Source organism: Fringilla coelebs (assembly GCF_963513975.1).
Source record: "Fringilla coelebs genome assembly, chromosome: 1".
Lineage (NCBI taxonomy): Eukaryota > Metazoa > Chordata > Aves > Passeriformes > Fringillidae > Fringilla > Fringilla coelebs.
In genome coordinates, this window is record NC_140028.1 from 129,796,414 (window position 1) to 129,812,444 (window position 16,031).

At 39.5% G+C, this 16,031-nt stretch overlaps 1 protein-coding gene across 3 annotated transcripts in view; it reads left to right on the top strand.

The window, feature by feature from the left end:
* Positions 1 to 16,031, top strand: part of CDK6 (cyclin dependent kinase 6) — a 130,915-nt gene that overhangs the window by 86,492 nt on the left and 28,392 nt on the right. For all 3 annotated transcript variants that reach the window (XM_084215032.1, XM_084215033.1, XM_084215031.1), the window contains exon 5: positions 8,014 to 8,123. In XM_084215032.1, the coding sequence (XP_084071158.1) occupies positions 8,014 to 8,123 (110 nt within the window). The remainder of the gene's footprint in view (positions 1 to 8,013; positions 8,124 to 16,031) is intronic.

Genomic DNA, 16,031 nt, shown 5'->3' on the forward strand with positions numbered 1-16,031 from the left:
TATTACCTCATGTTAAGAACCAGGTTTCCTTTCTAGTAGCTGATCCACACAGATGTTTAGTGCACAGAGACTTTTAAGGTAAAACCACTGAATGTAGGTAAAGGATCTTCAGCTAGGCACATGATGTGCAAACACACACGCACACACATTCATGCCTCCTGACAACGGATGTACCTAGAAATGCTCTTCAGCAGCACTGTCACACTGGGTGATGTGGTTCTTCCTAGAAATTAAAAAGGGAAAATTCTGGTTAGCTTTGTGTGTATAGAACATCTAAGAAATGAATGGCTTCTTTATTTGTCATGTTGTCTTACAGTAGATGCTAAACCATGTTTCCTTCAAATCACCATGTTTAAGCGTCAAAACCAGGAGATCCCATTCTAAAACAGCGACTTGATAGTGGGTGGTACATGTGATCAGGATTTGTGTCTTCTATAAATAAATAATCTTTTGCTTGATGATCTAACTCATGGAATGATAACAACATTCATTCTGGTTTTCATAAAGCAATTCATCAAGCTTGTGCCCAAAATGGAGATAAACTTGAATAAAGGGATAAAATTGGTATTACTATGTGCACTTCATGAGACCCAGAGCACTAGAAAGGATTTCATGTTTTGTATGCTAAATCTTTTGTCAAGAAGCGAAGTGCTTTTTAAATGCCACTAGAGTAGTTTGATACACACTTACTTTAAAAGGGAAACTATTTTAATGTTTCTATAAACAGACAAACTATGGTCATCTTTCTCTAAGAAAGAAACATTCTCTCCAGTCATACCTATTTCTGTGATGGAACTGAAGCCAGTTAAATAACAATGGAAGAGCCTCTACTCAAATGAGATATTAAACAAATGTAATTGTCTGGGCAGATACTATCCCTGGAAACTAAAGTACATCATATAATGTAGCAATTATTACCTTCTCTATCACAGTAAGCAATAATAATAGGTCTTCAGAGATAGTTTAAATAGAGTCCTAGATGTGCTTTATAAATGCAGAATGTTCAGTGAATGCTCTAAGGATAGTGATAGGAAAAGACAGTTGGCAGCAAGTAAAGGAGACACACCCATGTTCCAAACCAGAGATGAAAAATACGTAATTGTACAAAGGCTAAAATTCAGCACATTTTAAAATCCCCTATCTTGTCCTCATTGCACCTGTGGGGCAAGTGGGTTTTGGATATGTTCTCTGTCTCTCCTGGAATTGTTGTGTTTGGTGCTGCAGGGTGGAATGAGGCATTGTCTCTCTTCCTCACCTCTTTTCCCCTTGCTCCTGCCTCCAGCACACCCCAGACTACCTCCTCCCCTTTTTCCTCGGACTCACACACACAAAAACACACACAAAATCATTTCCCTATGGCATAGGTGTGATACACTTCCAGAGGTCTTTGGAGTGTTCCTAGGGGGCATGGAAGAGGAGGTGGGGAATATCATCATGGCTGGAGCAGGGCAGGGCATGGTGAGGGGGTGGTGGTGGATCTGTTACATCAGAGGATTGGAAAGTGGGGCCACCTTGGGCTGTCAGGAGGACTCAGAGCAGCACACAGGACAAGTGTAGGGCCCATGATCCTGCAGAAGTGCCATCATGTCACAACCTAGTGTCACCAGCCCTCTGGATTGCCACTTCTGCCCTGCTCAGTCTTGGCTGTTGGTCCATACTCCAGACTGAAGGCAATGAAATGTTATTCAACAAATCCTTTATTTTAAATGTTATTCGACAAATCCTTTATTTTCCTAAGCAGTTTTTAATATTACATTGACTTAATTTTAAACAATTTTACACTGTTAGACCAGCGAGCCATTTTAGCATATTCAGTTCAGAAACTACATTTCTTCTTTTCAGTCTCTCTGTGGAGTCTTTTCAGCTGTGTTTCCACCAAGTGAGAGGGAGGTGGATTAGGCAGAGACAGCCTCTCTCTGCAGTAGGGATTGAAGCCAGGCTTCAATCAGTATGCTTGTCTGTAATTCTGTCCTCTCCAGCTAGTCTGTGGCGAATCTGTCCAGCTTAGTCATAAAGCTGAGAAGACATTTTTTTACAAAGCTTCAAGAAAATTCTTCAAGTTGTTTTACAGTCTCAGACCTAAAGAATAAGCCATGAAGTAGCGGGTTCATAGTGAATTTGCTAAGATTCACTTTCAATCCTTATGAACAGTTTGAAGCAAAAGATTTTTTGTGAAATTGGAAGACCATGAAGCTATGCTAAAGAGCTTGACTCTGCATACTGTGCCATATATTCTGTAGGTTTGTTCCCCCATTTTACTCAAAAAGAAAAGACAAAAATAAATGAAAAGCAGTCAAAAAGATGTCCTAAAGATCATGTGAAAGCTTTGTTAGTGAGAACTGAACAAAAAAACGAAGTTCTTAAAATGAGTTTCAGAACAATTGTAGGGAACATTAAAAAAATTAATTTGCAGGTGATCTTTCATGAGATTTGAATACTTTAAGTAACAAAATGAGCCAGCATCTAATGGCCAATATAATTAACAAGATCAGTACAAAGAGAGCAGAGAAGAAACCACAATCACAAAAGCAAAATATTTACAGAAAGAATTTTACTTCGATCCAAAGATACTTTATGTGAATTTAAGCATCCTGCTAATTTCTTTTGTGGCATGATTTCTGTGAAAGTTAGTGCTTTAAAAGGTTTAACAGGCCTCTTCCAAGCCCCTTCGGAACTAATTAGTATAGAATTAGTCTCATCTGGCTTTGGATATCTAAAAGATGTCTACCTATGGGCCAGTCACAGTCTCCCCATGGATGGTAATCAAGTGCAGTGTGTGTTCATCTGACCTGTGCAACACATTTAGGATAAAGTAAGACCAGTTGCTGGGTGAGATGAGGAGTAGGCCATGCCTCCCCCATCCTATCAGTCTTGTGGAGCCACCTCTGAATCAGAGGAGATGAGGGAAGCATAGCAAAATGCCTTCTTTCTGGAGTGAAAGGAAGACCCGGGGCCACAGCGTGACTCACTGGCTGGTAGATTAAACAGTGCCAGAAAACATTCGTGGGTACTGGAGCTCAATTGTCTATACTGTTAAATTATTAGAATGGTTCCTGGCATGAGTTATTCCAACCAGCCCTTCCCCAGACAGTTCCTAGGCGCTGGCAGTTAAGCATGGACTGAAGACCATTCCCAATAAGCAGTTTGCATGCGGTCACCTTTTTTGGGAGGCTGAGAATTTAATAATATGGACATAGGCCACTCTGTACTTTTTGGTCTCAGTGCCAAGGGAACATTTCCTGTCCCATTTAATTTCCTAGCACAGACATAGCTGCTGTGTTACAGTCTGATCCCTGCTTTGTTCATGTAGCTGTGCAACTGGGCATTGGTCTGTACTTAAAGTCTGTGGCAAACTGAAATGTAGTCTTTTGTGTCTGTGTTACTCAACCCCATCCCTAAACCACTGTTTGTCTTTGTCTTTTTTTAACTGAATGCTATTCATACAGCAACTATATTTGGAAAGGGCTGTATATTGTGCAGATCCATTTAAATTAAGCAGTTATGCAAAAATGAAAATCTGTTCTGTAAAGTAAATGGAAACTATATGAGACTGACACATGCCTAGATCTTCTGTTCTGTTGCTAGTGAGTAGACACTTCCCACTAATTTGAGTTTTCATCAGAAACAAGTAACATGAGGTGAAGGATTGAAACTCCTTGAGATAAGTGGTGCCTGATACCCACATCTGTCAGGTGTAGTAAGGCAGAAAGCTTTATTTCAAAATGAAGTTCTCTTTCTTCATCTGACTCTAAATGCAGCTCTGCCCTCGCTTCTCACTGAGCGCATTTCCTTCTTCAGAGAGTCAGACACAGCCTCAGTAGACTTTTGCAGATGTTCTTTTCCTCTCTACTGCCTCTCAAATACACGTAATTTATTTTCATCATGAAGTGCTGCCTAAATCTATTAACTTTTAAATAGTTGGAAGTAGGGATCTGCAGCTACTTCTTACCTGTTACCATCCAGTCTTTACCTGGATAGTAGAAACATAGAACGTGCACTGGAAAAAGAACTTATTTAGGTACCTACTTCTTCCAGTGTGTGAATCTTCTCAGTCTTTTCATATGTAGATGGATCTATTAAATACAAATGTTACAAGGTATCTTCAGGACAGGCAGAGTGGGCTAAGAAGCTAAAGGGGGAAAAGGAGATAATTTTGCCCAGGAGCATTTGAAGGCAGTTGGAAGAAGAGAGGACAGGGTGTGAAATTTGGGGGAACTTGGATGTGCAGAGGAGCTGATGAGGAATGTGAGGGAAAGCAGAGCCCATGGGATGTAGCAGGGCAGCAGGCTGTGTTCACCCAGGTGTTTGCACAGGAGCAGCAGGGAATTAGGTATATTTGGTGATGCTGTCAGGGGACCACTGGTGTGTTTGACAGAAAGGCAGCAGAAAGAAGCCAGGAGGTCATGGGATGTGGTAGAAACCTGGCTGGTGTGAGAGAGGAGCTGAAGAGACTAGCCAGGGTGAGCGAAGCAAGGAGAAGGCAGTGGAGAGAAGTTGCTTAGGAGTGAGGACTAAGATGCAACATGGTCGCTAAAGTCTACAACCTCCAAAGTATTTTGGAGTCTTGCACAATTTAGGATCTCCATCAGCACGTGATCATGAATCCTTTTCCTACACAGCAATCATCATGTGCTGCATTTTATATGTGCCAGATTTTCAGGAGAGACAGAATTTAAGTGAGATGTACTGATGTAGGTACTGATGCTTTTTTCATCCTAAAAATGGGCCTTAATCAAGCAGCTCTGTTAAGTGCCCTGTCTGTCAGGGAGACCTTGTTTCCCTGGTAGTGTGACTTACCTAAGCAAAGCATTTTTTTCACTCAGAACTATGCTAAAGAGGAAGTGATGACCTGCTTGTTCAGCCTCACCATATCCTGTGTTCAGAATAATTTTCATTTCTACTTCTCTGCAAATGTTAATGGAATGTCCACAAATATTTTCTTGGTTTCTATGGTAAGAGAGAGTGTGAAACTGTCAAAACCACTGCATCATACTCATCATCCTGTGCTTTTCAGGAGAAGACCCTGACCACAAAAGGAGTCATCCTTTTGTGGCATTACTTGTGTATGAACTGACATTTAGTACGTTTTGATCCCTTTCAGGTTCACATTTTGAAACACAAACTTTCATGTTACAAACTATAAAGGTTATTTGATCACTTTCATAGTGGCACATTAATGACAGAGCATATCTAAACAGCTCAACACAGATGCCTTCTTCTCTGACTATAATGCAGTCTGGCATTAGCTGAAATTTAACTGTTAGTCGTTTGGAAATCTTCTATTTTGCAGGTTTAACTTTCCAAATTACTCGAGTAAAATCTCCCAGGACGCTGTGTATGCATGCATGGAGCATGGCAGGGTGCAAATGCTTGGGGAACTCGGCAGTAAGGGGTCACATGGGAGAAGCAGCCGTGCTGCACGCTTCCGCAGCCGTCTGAAAGCAGCGCTCTTCCCCTGGGCACGGGCAGGAGCTGGGGGCATCTCAGCAAAGGAGCAGCTGTCCTGTGCCACACTCATCTGGAAGGGACTGCACTTAAAAGCATATGGCCCACAACCATGCATCCCTTGGTTCTTTGCCTAGGAGAGTGCAGATCCCTAGTGTTGCAGGGCTTGTGGGATTGGAGAAAATAAATCATCTTATTATAAATCATCTTATCTCTGTGTGAGAAGAGCCATGTGGACCTTAAACAAGGAATCATGAGGTTTGGTGGTATTCCCCACAAATCAGAGATCACACAGCTCTTCCTCCTGGCACTATACCCAGCCATTCACAAGCAGTAATAAGTTGAAATTGGTATAGCCAGTTTCTGAAAGCAATATTACTTCAGTAAGCTTTTCCACAAATGTACTGTGAGAATAAAAGCGTAGTTCAGTTAGAGAGATACATCAGCATTAGGAAAAATAATGTGTTTTAGGAGGAATTATATCTGATTCAGACAGGGCATCTCCAGAGAGAATCCCTGACCTCCAGATATATTTGTCTTCTTTCCTTGGAGTGAATCTCTAAAGAAACTTCTCTGTTTTTTGTAGAGATAAGTGTTTCATAAAAGCATCACTGGTATGGTAGCAAATCAGGAACAAGACAAATGGAGCTAAGTAAAGCCCAGCTTCCACACAGGAATCTGTTTCTGTGGATCAGTGTCTGGAAATGTAGCTTGCCAGCATAGTACTTTGTACTGTGTTATTGAACTGTTTTATCGACAAGTTTTATAAAGAAACATCAAAGTGTTTGAAAGAACAGTTAGCAAATATGACCACTCTTGCAAATATCCATGAACCTCCCTTCAACAGCTATTCAGTGGTTCCAAAGGCTGCCAGGGCATTTAACGATTGTAATAAATGTTGTATTTGTTTTTGTTTCATCTGGCTTTGACCAGCAAATTCGGCTGATTACTTCCATTGTTATTTTTCTTTAAAAGACAATTACATTATTATCATTTAAAAAACCCACTATTCTTACACATTTCATTGTGTTGGTCTTGAAATTCAGAACTCACTATCCTAGTTAATGTAATTTTAAAATTTATTTTTCATTCTTATACTTTTCTTTGTTTCTATAATTTATTTTTTTTCCAGAGGTTTGGTTTGGTTCATGCTCCTCCTGAATGTTACGTCTCCCATTTTCATGTTTGTTGAAGAAAACAGCAGTAATTGTAGAGGCCCTGCCAGCCCCCATATTAATAGTCAGAGGTTTAAATTATAGCACCGAGTAAGAAAATATTGGCACTTAGCTGATGGTCATATGTTGTTATGGCTGGATTTTAACTGTATTCAGGAGAAATACTCCTGTGGCTCTGAGATTATATTCTAGCGAGATAGTAGCTCACACAGGACTCTGTAGAAGCTCCTTGCATTCTTCTGCAAATATCCTAAAGAGACAGTCAGCCTCATCTGTATTTGGTCTACTTGTGGGATACAAAAGGACAAATATAAACTGTTCCATCTCTGTTGTGGGTCCAGTGAGCAAGACTTACGAAAATACATTGATGGAGCAGTGCCAGTAAAATTTCTGCTGGGTCCCTACAACGTGTTGTGACATAACCACCAGAACAAGAACAGCCTAAAAGCAGGCACTTTACATGGCATGTGTTGGTGGGAAAGAGTGTGTCATTTGAACAAACAGTGTTACTGTAGAAAAACAACCAGAAGTTACTGCTGGTCTGACCAGCAGCGCATGGAGAGAGACAGTCACACAACTGTAAAGGTCAGGAATCTGCCAGGAACCCTTGTGCTGTGTTGCTTAGTTAAAAACTGACCATTTAGGGTTCCTTTGTGTCTAAGGAAACCACAGTAGAACAAACTGATGCCTTTGGTAAGGGACAGCTTTGAGAAGAGTTTGACTTAATCTGTATTCAACTGATTTTAAAAAAGTTATATTTTCTTCAGAGACAACTTTAGAGGCGGGTCAGACATGTTTACCATAATTGGTCCATGCACTTGAGTTAACCCAATTTCTCTTACAGAAAATAAACCAAAAAGGGCTGAGAACAGACATGCTACAGATTCTGATTTGTCCTGCGGGTAAACCCAAGTATTCCCTGGTTTGTTTGTTTCTACTTTGGCTCTGGTGACTACATCTACATCTAAAGAAGTCAGGAAAAAATGCCTTGTTCTATTGACTAACATTAGCCCTATGGAGAGTCCAAATCTGCACTGGATGGAAAGTGTTTGGGGTCTGTAAGCTGCAAAAGCTTCAAAGAGTTGCTGATAGTGTGTTGTGGTACTGTGATTGTCATACCAATGCTGTACTCTGAAATTATAGTTTTATTGTACTCTGAATTGCAATGTTAGTGACAAGAAATGGTCTCACATCCTGAGTCATCATCACTGCAGCTGTGGATACTGGGATTTTCCATACAGAACCCTTTTCTATGTGCTGGCTAAACCACTTGGCCCTAATATGTGATTTTTTACAATATAGATTAAACTAAGTGGAAGCTCTACATAGAGCACTTAGGAAGTTGTAATTCTGCAGCTAAGCACTCTCTTTTCTGTTCCTTTTTGTTTTGCAGGTTGTTACTTTGTGGTATAGAGCTCCTGAAGTCTTGCTTCAGTCCAGTTATGCAACAGCAGTTGATCTTTGGAGTGTTGGCTGCATATTTGCAGAAATGTTCCGTCGAAAGTAAGAAATACAGTTTTATCCTCTTCATTCTTTTCATTTGAAAACATGTGCAGTAATGCTGTTACAATACACCAAATCATGTTGCAAAGGCCTGGTAGGATGTTTTATTTGCAGTGCAAAATATAAATGTCCATTGCAGATTCATACTTGTTGGTATCTTGAAGTGTCTTTTGATGGGAGTCTCAGCTCTTGGTAAAACTTGCATGAGCGTTGTGGTCTTCTGGTTGAACCTGAATCCAAATGCAGATAAAACTGGCTGAGAGAGGCTGTTGATCAGTTTGAGTAAAGCTGGGGTTCTGGAAGGGATTTACCCTGAGGAAGGCAGGGCACTGTGGTCAGCAGGGTCTTCTTCCTCTGCAGTTTGTGCATTGAAGCATCAGGTGTTTGCTTGTAGTCTGCTCTTGGGATATTTGAGATTTAAGAAGTTGCTGTAAAGTTGTTTTCTAGAGGTGGGATTTTTTTAAGAGTAACTTATGTAGCCTGAGGGTAGGGTAACAGAGATGGTAAGTGTAGTTCAGCCCCATCCTCCAAGATAAATGGCTTTTTTTTAGCTGATTGTATGAAGTCAGAACTGTCTCACTACAAAATACTACAGCTGGATGCAGGTGAGCTGTGAATTCAAGAGTCCCTCTTGTGTTCTGATCTTTGCCTGTGGAAAAACACTGACGTGCAGGTTGTACCATTTAGGGTGTGGAGAGGAACAAACCTGCAAGAGTTTTGACAGGGTAAATCTGTCTTGATACTAACCCAATCACTTGCATTTTGGTTGAGCTAAAGGCAAAAAGTGCATGTTGTCATCACCTGGGTGCTCTCATTGTAGAAACTATAGCATTTTTTAACACCCATGGTGAAGCCAAAGGATATACAGAACAAAAATGGGAAATAAAAATATATATTGGCTCAAACCTAAAGTCCCAAATTAGTGACATTTAGAAGGGGTTCAGTGCTATAAGGGCCTTGAGAAACAACTATGTAATTTATCCAATACGTTCAAATACTAATTGAAGTCTTGCAAAATAACTGGGATTTTACTGCTTATTAATGTTATATGGAAAAATTATTTTTCTTGGGCTTCTTGCCTGGTCAAATGGCCTGGGTAGAGTTATCCTCCACCCTCTCTGTCTCTGACTCAGAAATGAAGTCAGAAAATGAGAGAAAAAAGGAATGAGGATTTTAGGAATATCACTTAAACTCTCCATTGCAAACTTTTAAAGATTCAGTCTTGGCCCATAGTCACAATATTCACATATTCACCTATTCACAATATTTATTTCAATGTATTTGACATACTCACATATTCAACATATTCTATATATTCGCAATAGTATTAAGCTACTGCTAGTTTTTCTGATTCAAAAAGGAGAGTCAAAAGCTTCATTTTACCGTTGCAATAAGAGTGATACAAGCCAAAAAATGAATGCAGAACTTCATTACATGCTCAAAACTTTATTTTTCCTCACATTTAATTTGAAGCATTTTGACAGATAAATACTGCCATATACAAACTCCACCAATTTAATTTTATTTTTTCTTGTAATGGTGTATGAGCTTTTCTGAGTCTCCATATTCACACAGTAAATTAAATTTTCTACTTATATATAAATGCAAATATTAGATTAATACTACAAAAATAGTATTTTTTTCTTATAGAAATGAATCTGATTTGAACCAGAGTTCAATAAAACCAGGACTTCTATTTTTCTTGCCAGATAGGGTCAGTCTGACATTCTCAGTCCTATATTTGGGAGACTGTCAAAAACTGTAGAGGTCAGGAATCTGCCAAATCTGTATGTACTATGTTCTTTCATTGCAAACAATATGACTTCTACATGCTTCAGTGTACAAGCATGATTTGGAAGACTTTTCTCAAGGGTCTTTGCCATAAAGCCACAGCAAGCAGCCCTGATGGTGGCTCTGTGGGTTAACACTGCAATACTCTCTGCACGATCTGTGTTGTCTTTCGGATTCTTCTGATGGATTGCAAAAGAAAGCCCATGTTGCTGTGACCTTGGTAGCAATAAAATGTAAAATTTTGCAAACTCCATGGAGTATATCCAAAAGATTGAATAAGTGCAATGGCAATTTTACTGGGAAGTGGTAGTGCCCTTGGGTAATCACCAATCTGTATTTCCACTGATGTTGGGAGGATAAGTGTATGAGAATGCAGCTAAAACTTTGCGTGATAGGTATGGGTTTGATATTAAAACAACCTTTTCATTTTGCTGTCCTACTGGGTACTTTTGCCTTCTTTTCCTACTCTCTTTTGCTTTCTCTTTTAAAGATCTTAAGGGTCTGTCATTTTTAAGAAACATACTGAGACTTCTGTGGGCATTTTTGTATCCCAGGGACTTCCCTGGAATGGGTTTCATAATAAAACACTATACAGCATCACAAAACATGCCAGAATCCTGTTTATGTCAAGGAGACATTGGACAGTCTGAGTTTGCTTGAATGGAATTTTGTAGGCTGTCACAAACACTGTGAGGGTGCTTTAAGCCTGGGTAAGTGCAGGAGAAAAAGTGAGCTCTGTATGAATGGTCCAGTCTGTATGTTACAGGTTACTATGTGTTTTAAGTGGATGGCACCTCAGTTTAAATCACCCTTAATCTAAACAATTTAAGACAAATGCAAGCCAAGTATTTATTTAAGAAGTAGATCAGAAATACATAGAAGTGTGTAAAGGACTTGGACGCAAAAAAATAAATAAATATATCTTTGTCTAGACACACCTAGAGTAAATTTAAACATTTCTCTCATCTTGGCTGATTCAGCTAAACAAATGACACTTTTCAGCTCTTTTCCTCCCTCAGTCTGAGGTTTGTATAAAGTCATAGCTATTTTAAAACTGCACATTTTAATTTTGGTATAGATTTATAGGCTTCTGCAGAGATGAAAGCAGAGAGTTTGTATCCTAAAATCCCTCAGTTGGATTCCCAAGGATCCTATTTTATTTACAGATCAGCAATCAGTACTCAGTACTCAGGTGTATGTATTAATGTATACAGAAGCTCTTCTGCTATGTGTGTCTTTTCTGTCCGTGTGCACTGCTGATGACAGCACCCCCGATATAAAGCATTACTTCAAAAATTCCTTGTATGACTCCTCCAGTTTTTAAATTTCCTGTTTAGTTAAGCAGTTTGCAGTGACTTCTAGACGTTTGGATGGAGTGTCATTATGTAACGAAAGAGTAAATGTAGTTGTCATAGTACCTGTTTTCTTTGTGATTTAAAAGCTCTGGTGCATGGATAGTAAAAACCAGTGGGGGAAATTGTAAGCTATGCTATGGCTTGCTCCCATATCAGAGAGTCCTTCAGAGATAAAGCTGGGGGATTGACAGGCACTGAGGGCATGGGGACATTATTTGGCTTTTTTTTAGTGTTTAGATAAAGATTTGAATTACTTATAAAAATACTGCACTTTGAGGCTGAGCATTTTCCAGGCCAGTTAGGAGAGGGCTTTGTACCTTCTATTCAGTGAACACCTCATTAAAAAGAGAGGCAAAAACAGGAGTTGCATGTCCTTCTGTCTGGATGCATAAAACTCTTCGGCTCAAGGAGTGTGGGCAGCTCCTAAGCAGGAAGCCGTGAGCAGTGTTTTAGGGAAGAAGAGAATGTCTCCTTGCTTCAGTGAGGTAATACTTAATCCAGGTGAATGAGGGTGAAAGGGGGAAAAGACTGGAATCCCAGGTTCAGATCTGGGTGAAATGCTCTATAAAAGAAAACTCAGATCACCAATCATGGATTCTCTTCTGAGTAATCAGTCTTGAGAAAATATAGCAAAATATTTTGGTGCTTCATTTTTACTTTATCTATACCTGCCCAGTTTTCAAAACCACACTCCTGTGTGATTTCAGTGCTGACTAGGAGGTTGGTAGGTGTGCATGTGGGACTCAGGAGTCAGGCTATCTATGTAACAATTCCAGCTGGGCACATTTAACTATAATATTAAACAATGAACTGGGTTTGTCTCCCTTTGGAGTAAATACAGAGCTAAAAATCATCCGAAGAGACTATTAGTTTTTGTAGCCTCTGTTCTATTCACAGAGTAGTCAAGATGAAGAAGTCATACACTAGAGGGTGGCCATGTGACTGCGTGTTTACAGGCACCAATTCAAACACCAAACTGGAAAGACAGTCCTCTCCTAACACCCTTTTCCACCTCCCCAAACCAAAAGTAAAACAGTTTTATCTCATTGCAACAAGCTTCATCTGTCCAGGAGGGAATTAATTCTGTTCACATGGGTTTCTTACTGAGACTGTTCATGCACCAGCTCCATGGTGTTTTAATCAGCCTGCTTATGGTAAAATCATCAGTCCCAGAAATTCGTAAGCCGCAAGATTGGCATGAATAGTATGAGGTTATTATTTATTCATTTTTAAATATTAAATCGTGTTTTTAGCAGTTGTCTCATTTTTCAGCCTACTCTGTCAACTTCTAAAATATATGAGACAATTACTGCATTACCAACAGTGCTTGAAAATTGCAAGAGCAGATAAGAGATGTGTGACTCTACTGAAATACCTGTGGTGGACACGAATAGCAGACACAGGGAAACAAGCTATTGGCATATAAGTCATCTTTCAATGGTATAAATTTGTCCAGTTACAGGAGTTACATCATTGTGTGTAGAAAAAGCATGAGCTTGGGACTTTGTTGTTGTGGATAATGTATACAGATGTGATGATATCAAAACTCTGGTGATGTGAACACTGGGTTTGGGACCTACAGGCTGCCTAGAATCGCAAAACATCAGGTTTTAAAAAACTAGCAGTACACATATTCTTTCTTGTCTACAATGTCTTAGGGTATTGAGTAATTGTAGATAATCTAAAACACTAAAATATAGTAAATCTTTATTCCCCTTTCCAAACAAGCCTTGTTATTAGTACAGTTTGAAGTGCAGTCATCAGATCCATTGCAAGTACCTTCCTGTGCCAACTACAGAACCAGGTGGTAGAATGGGTTTGTGGAAGGAGACCATAAAAGGAGTGTGGCCAGCAGGACTGGGGAAGTGATTTTCCCTCTGTACTCAGCATGGGTAAGATCACACCTTTGAATGCTGTGTTCCATTCTGGGTCCCTCACTTCAAAAAGGACATGGAGGTGCTGGAGGGTGTCCAGAAAAGGGAAATGGAGCTGGTGTAGAGTCTAGAAAACATGTCCCATGAAAAACAGCTGAGGGAACTGGGGTTGCTGTGGAGAAAAGGAGGCTTGGGGCAGGACTAACTTTTTAGCGGGATCATATGGTAAAGTCTTGGCATCACTGAAATCGTTGTTGAAATTAACCCTGACTTCAAAGGGGATTGTAACCTCTTCAGAAACTATTCAGTGTGACAGGGTTGCACAAAGAGTGGCAAAGCTATTCTCTGTTAATGTGCACAGTACAGCACTTGAAGCAATCTCTGTAAAAGAGTGCTGCAAACTGGCAAGGCAAGAGAGGGTGTTGTGTAGTGGTGTCCCCAGCTTCCATGCCTTGCACTTCTTTCAGTGATGCTGTACTAGCTTTCAACTGCCTCGTCTGTGATATGAACCTAGGACTGTAGACTTTTGTTCAAAATAAGGGTTGCAGTAAGGGAGTTATGAAGAACTGTCAGCTGAGATTTGAGGCTAAGGGTGGAATTCATTGTCTCTGTTCTGGGCTTCATGAGGCTGCATGGCACAGGCAAAAGAGCATGTATAAGTTAAATTTGCCCAAATTTAAGCCACTCTACGAGTATGATTATTGTTACCTGCCTGCTAAAATACTGCACACACAAACACACGCACAAAAAGGTATCTACAGAGGAAGTCAAGTCATGAGTATCTGAGCTACTGTATGCATGTCCTTATCCAGAGAAAGATGTTCAGTTCCCATTTGTTACTAGAGGCAACAAAGTGATAACTTGTAACAGAACCTGCAGTTCCCTGGTGCTTTGAATGGGACAGGCAGCTTTTCTCTCGGAAGGGATCTGCAGGCCGGTTCTTCCTTGAGTCTGTCCTAACTAGCATCAGTTTCATCATGCGCTCATTTGGTCTGAATTAGCTGTTCTGTAGGTGCTAATCTCTCACAGATACAGGCTGTTAAGCTTGCACTTCCAAAAAGAAAAAAAAAAAGATGCATACGTCTGCCAACATGTTCAACAGAGAGCTCCAGGTTGTCAGTGGCCTAAGTGTGTTCTTCATCTGGAGATTGAAGTAAAGAGGACAGTGGGCTTTGGGGAAAATTGTTCACAGAAATGCTGCTATTGCAGATAATTGCTTGGAAATTTAAAACTACTGTGTCCTTACTCCTGACATAGCCTGGGTTAGTCATTCCTTATGATGAGTTGTTTTGCTGTTGAATGGTCTTGAGGAATAATCAGTCTGTAACTTTGCAAATGCATACTCAGCACAGGGGGTTGTTATGTGTGCTAAATGACCCTCGCTTCACATTAGGTAACAGTATGTCATTACTTGAATTTTTATTTTGATTAATATTATTCAATTATCCAAACCTTTATGAAAGCAGAAACATTTGTTTAAAGCTTGTAATCAACAGTAAAGTATCATATAGCAAAACATTATCGCCAAAATACTTTGCAATTGAATATAGAGCTTGTTTTTCTAAGTGTAGGACGTATTCCTGCTGCAGCCAAGGTGCATCAGTGATGTGACTGCAGATACTTGGGTTTGGATGGGAGCAGAACAGAGAGACTACATATTCATATGAACCACCATAAACAGAACTGTCTCAAACTGAAATAAATTGATAAATTTACCCTGATTTCTATAGGAAAGGATTATATTCCTTATCTTTTTAAAATTATTTTTATTTGCACACCATTGTGAATTGTCAACACGCAGGTATTTTAGCTTCTTGCTGTGTGTATGGATATTGCAGATGAAATCCTGTAATTACTGGATGTGAGAAAGAAAGACAACTCTGATTGATAGTAGCGAAGACTTTAGTTTTATTTTATTTATTTATTTTTCTGCACATACAAGAGCAGTACCAAGAACACAGTCTGAAAAGAGGCTCTGAAGATGATAAGGAGCCTCTAAAATATGAATACTGCCATGCAACGAATTATGAGGCGTATTTCTATGACACAGTGTCATTTCAGATGCATCTTAATTCCTTGTCAGTTATTTTCCTGTGTTTCAGCATATCTGATAGTTTAGTCCTCACTCTTTTAGGTGGGCACAGTAGCTATGCAGCAGTAAGAATATTTGGCTTTGCCTACTAGATCCTGTATTCCTCCATATGGAAAATTTCTACTTCTTTTCAGTTCTTAGCTTAACATTTCCTTCTCATTCTTTTATCTTCAACACATTTGTGAAATGTCTTTCAAAATCAGAGAAAAGATCTGTAATGTATTTTCAATCTTCTTTGGGTTGGAAAGAAGAGAAAACTAGAAAGAGAAGCAGAGGAATCTGCTAACAAAAGAAAAAATAGGATGTATAACTGGATGTTGGGAGGGAAGGTATAATAAAAGCAAGATAGTAGAGCCATGGCAAAAAGCAACTGAGTAAGTACAGCCATGAATGCTGCTTGTAAGTTAGGTTTTCCATATAAACTGCCGAACATTTTAAATGCGGTTTAAGAGAGAACTGGTCTCTTTATCACGCAGCAATTTAAACACAGACTTTGCAATCACATTATCTGGTGTTTTCCAGTGAACCTTAAACCAACATATCTAGTGGACCAAGAGCTCCAAAGTGTAATCATTCACTTGTGTGCTTGCTTACAGTTAGATCTTGGTAGCAGAAAGAACTGAATTAACAAATTTTTTCTGTTTTGTCTTTGGTTCTAACAAGCAGTGGTGGATGTTGCAGCTTAGAACTGTAAAAGCTACACAGCTTAATTTGCAACCTTTGAACCAAAGTACTGTACAATTCTGGCTTGAGTTTGTTTCTGCCATTTTTGGAAATTATCTTGTTTTGTTACAAG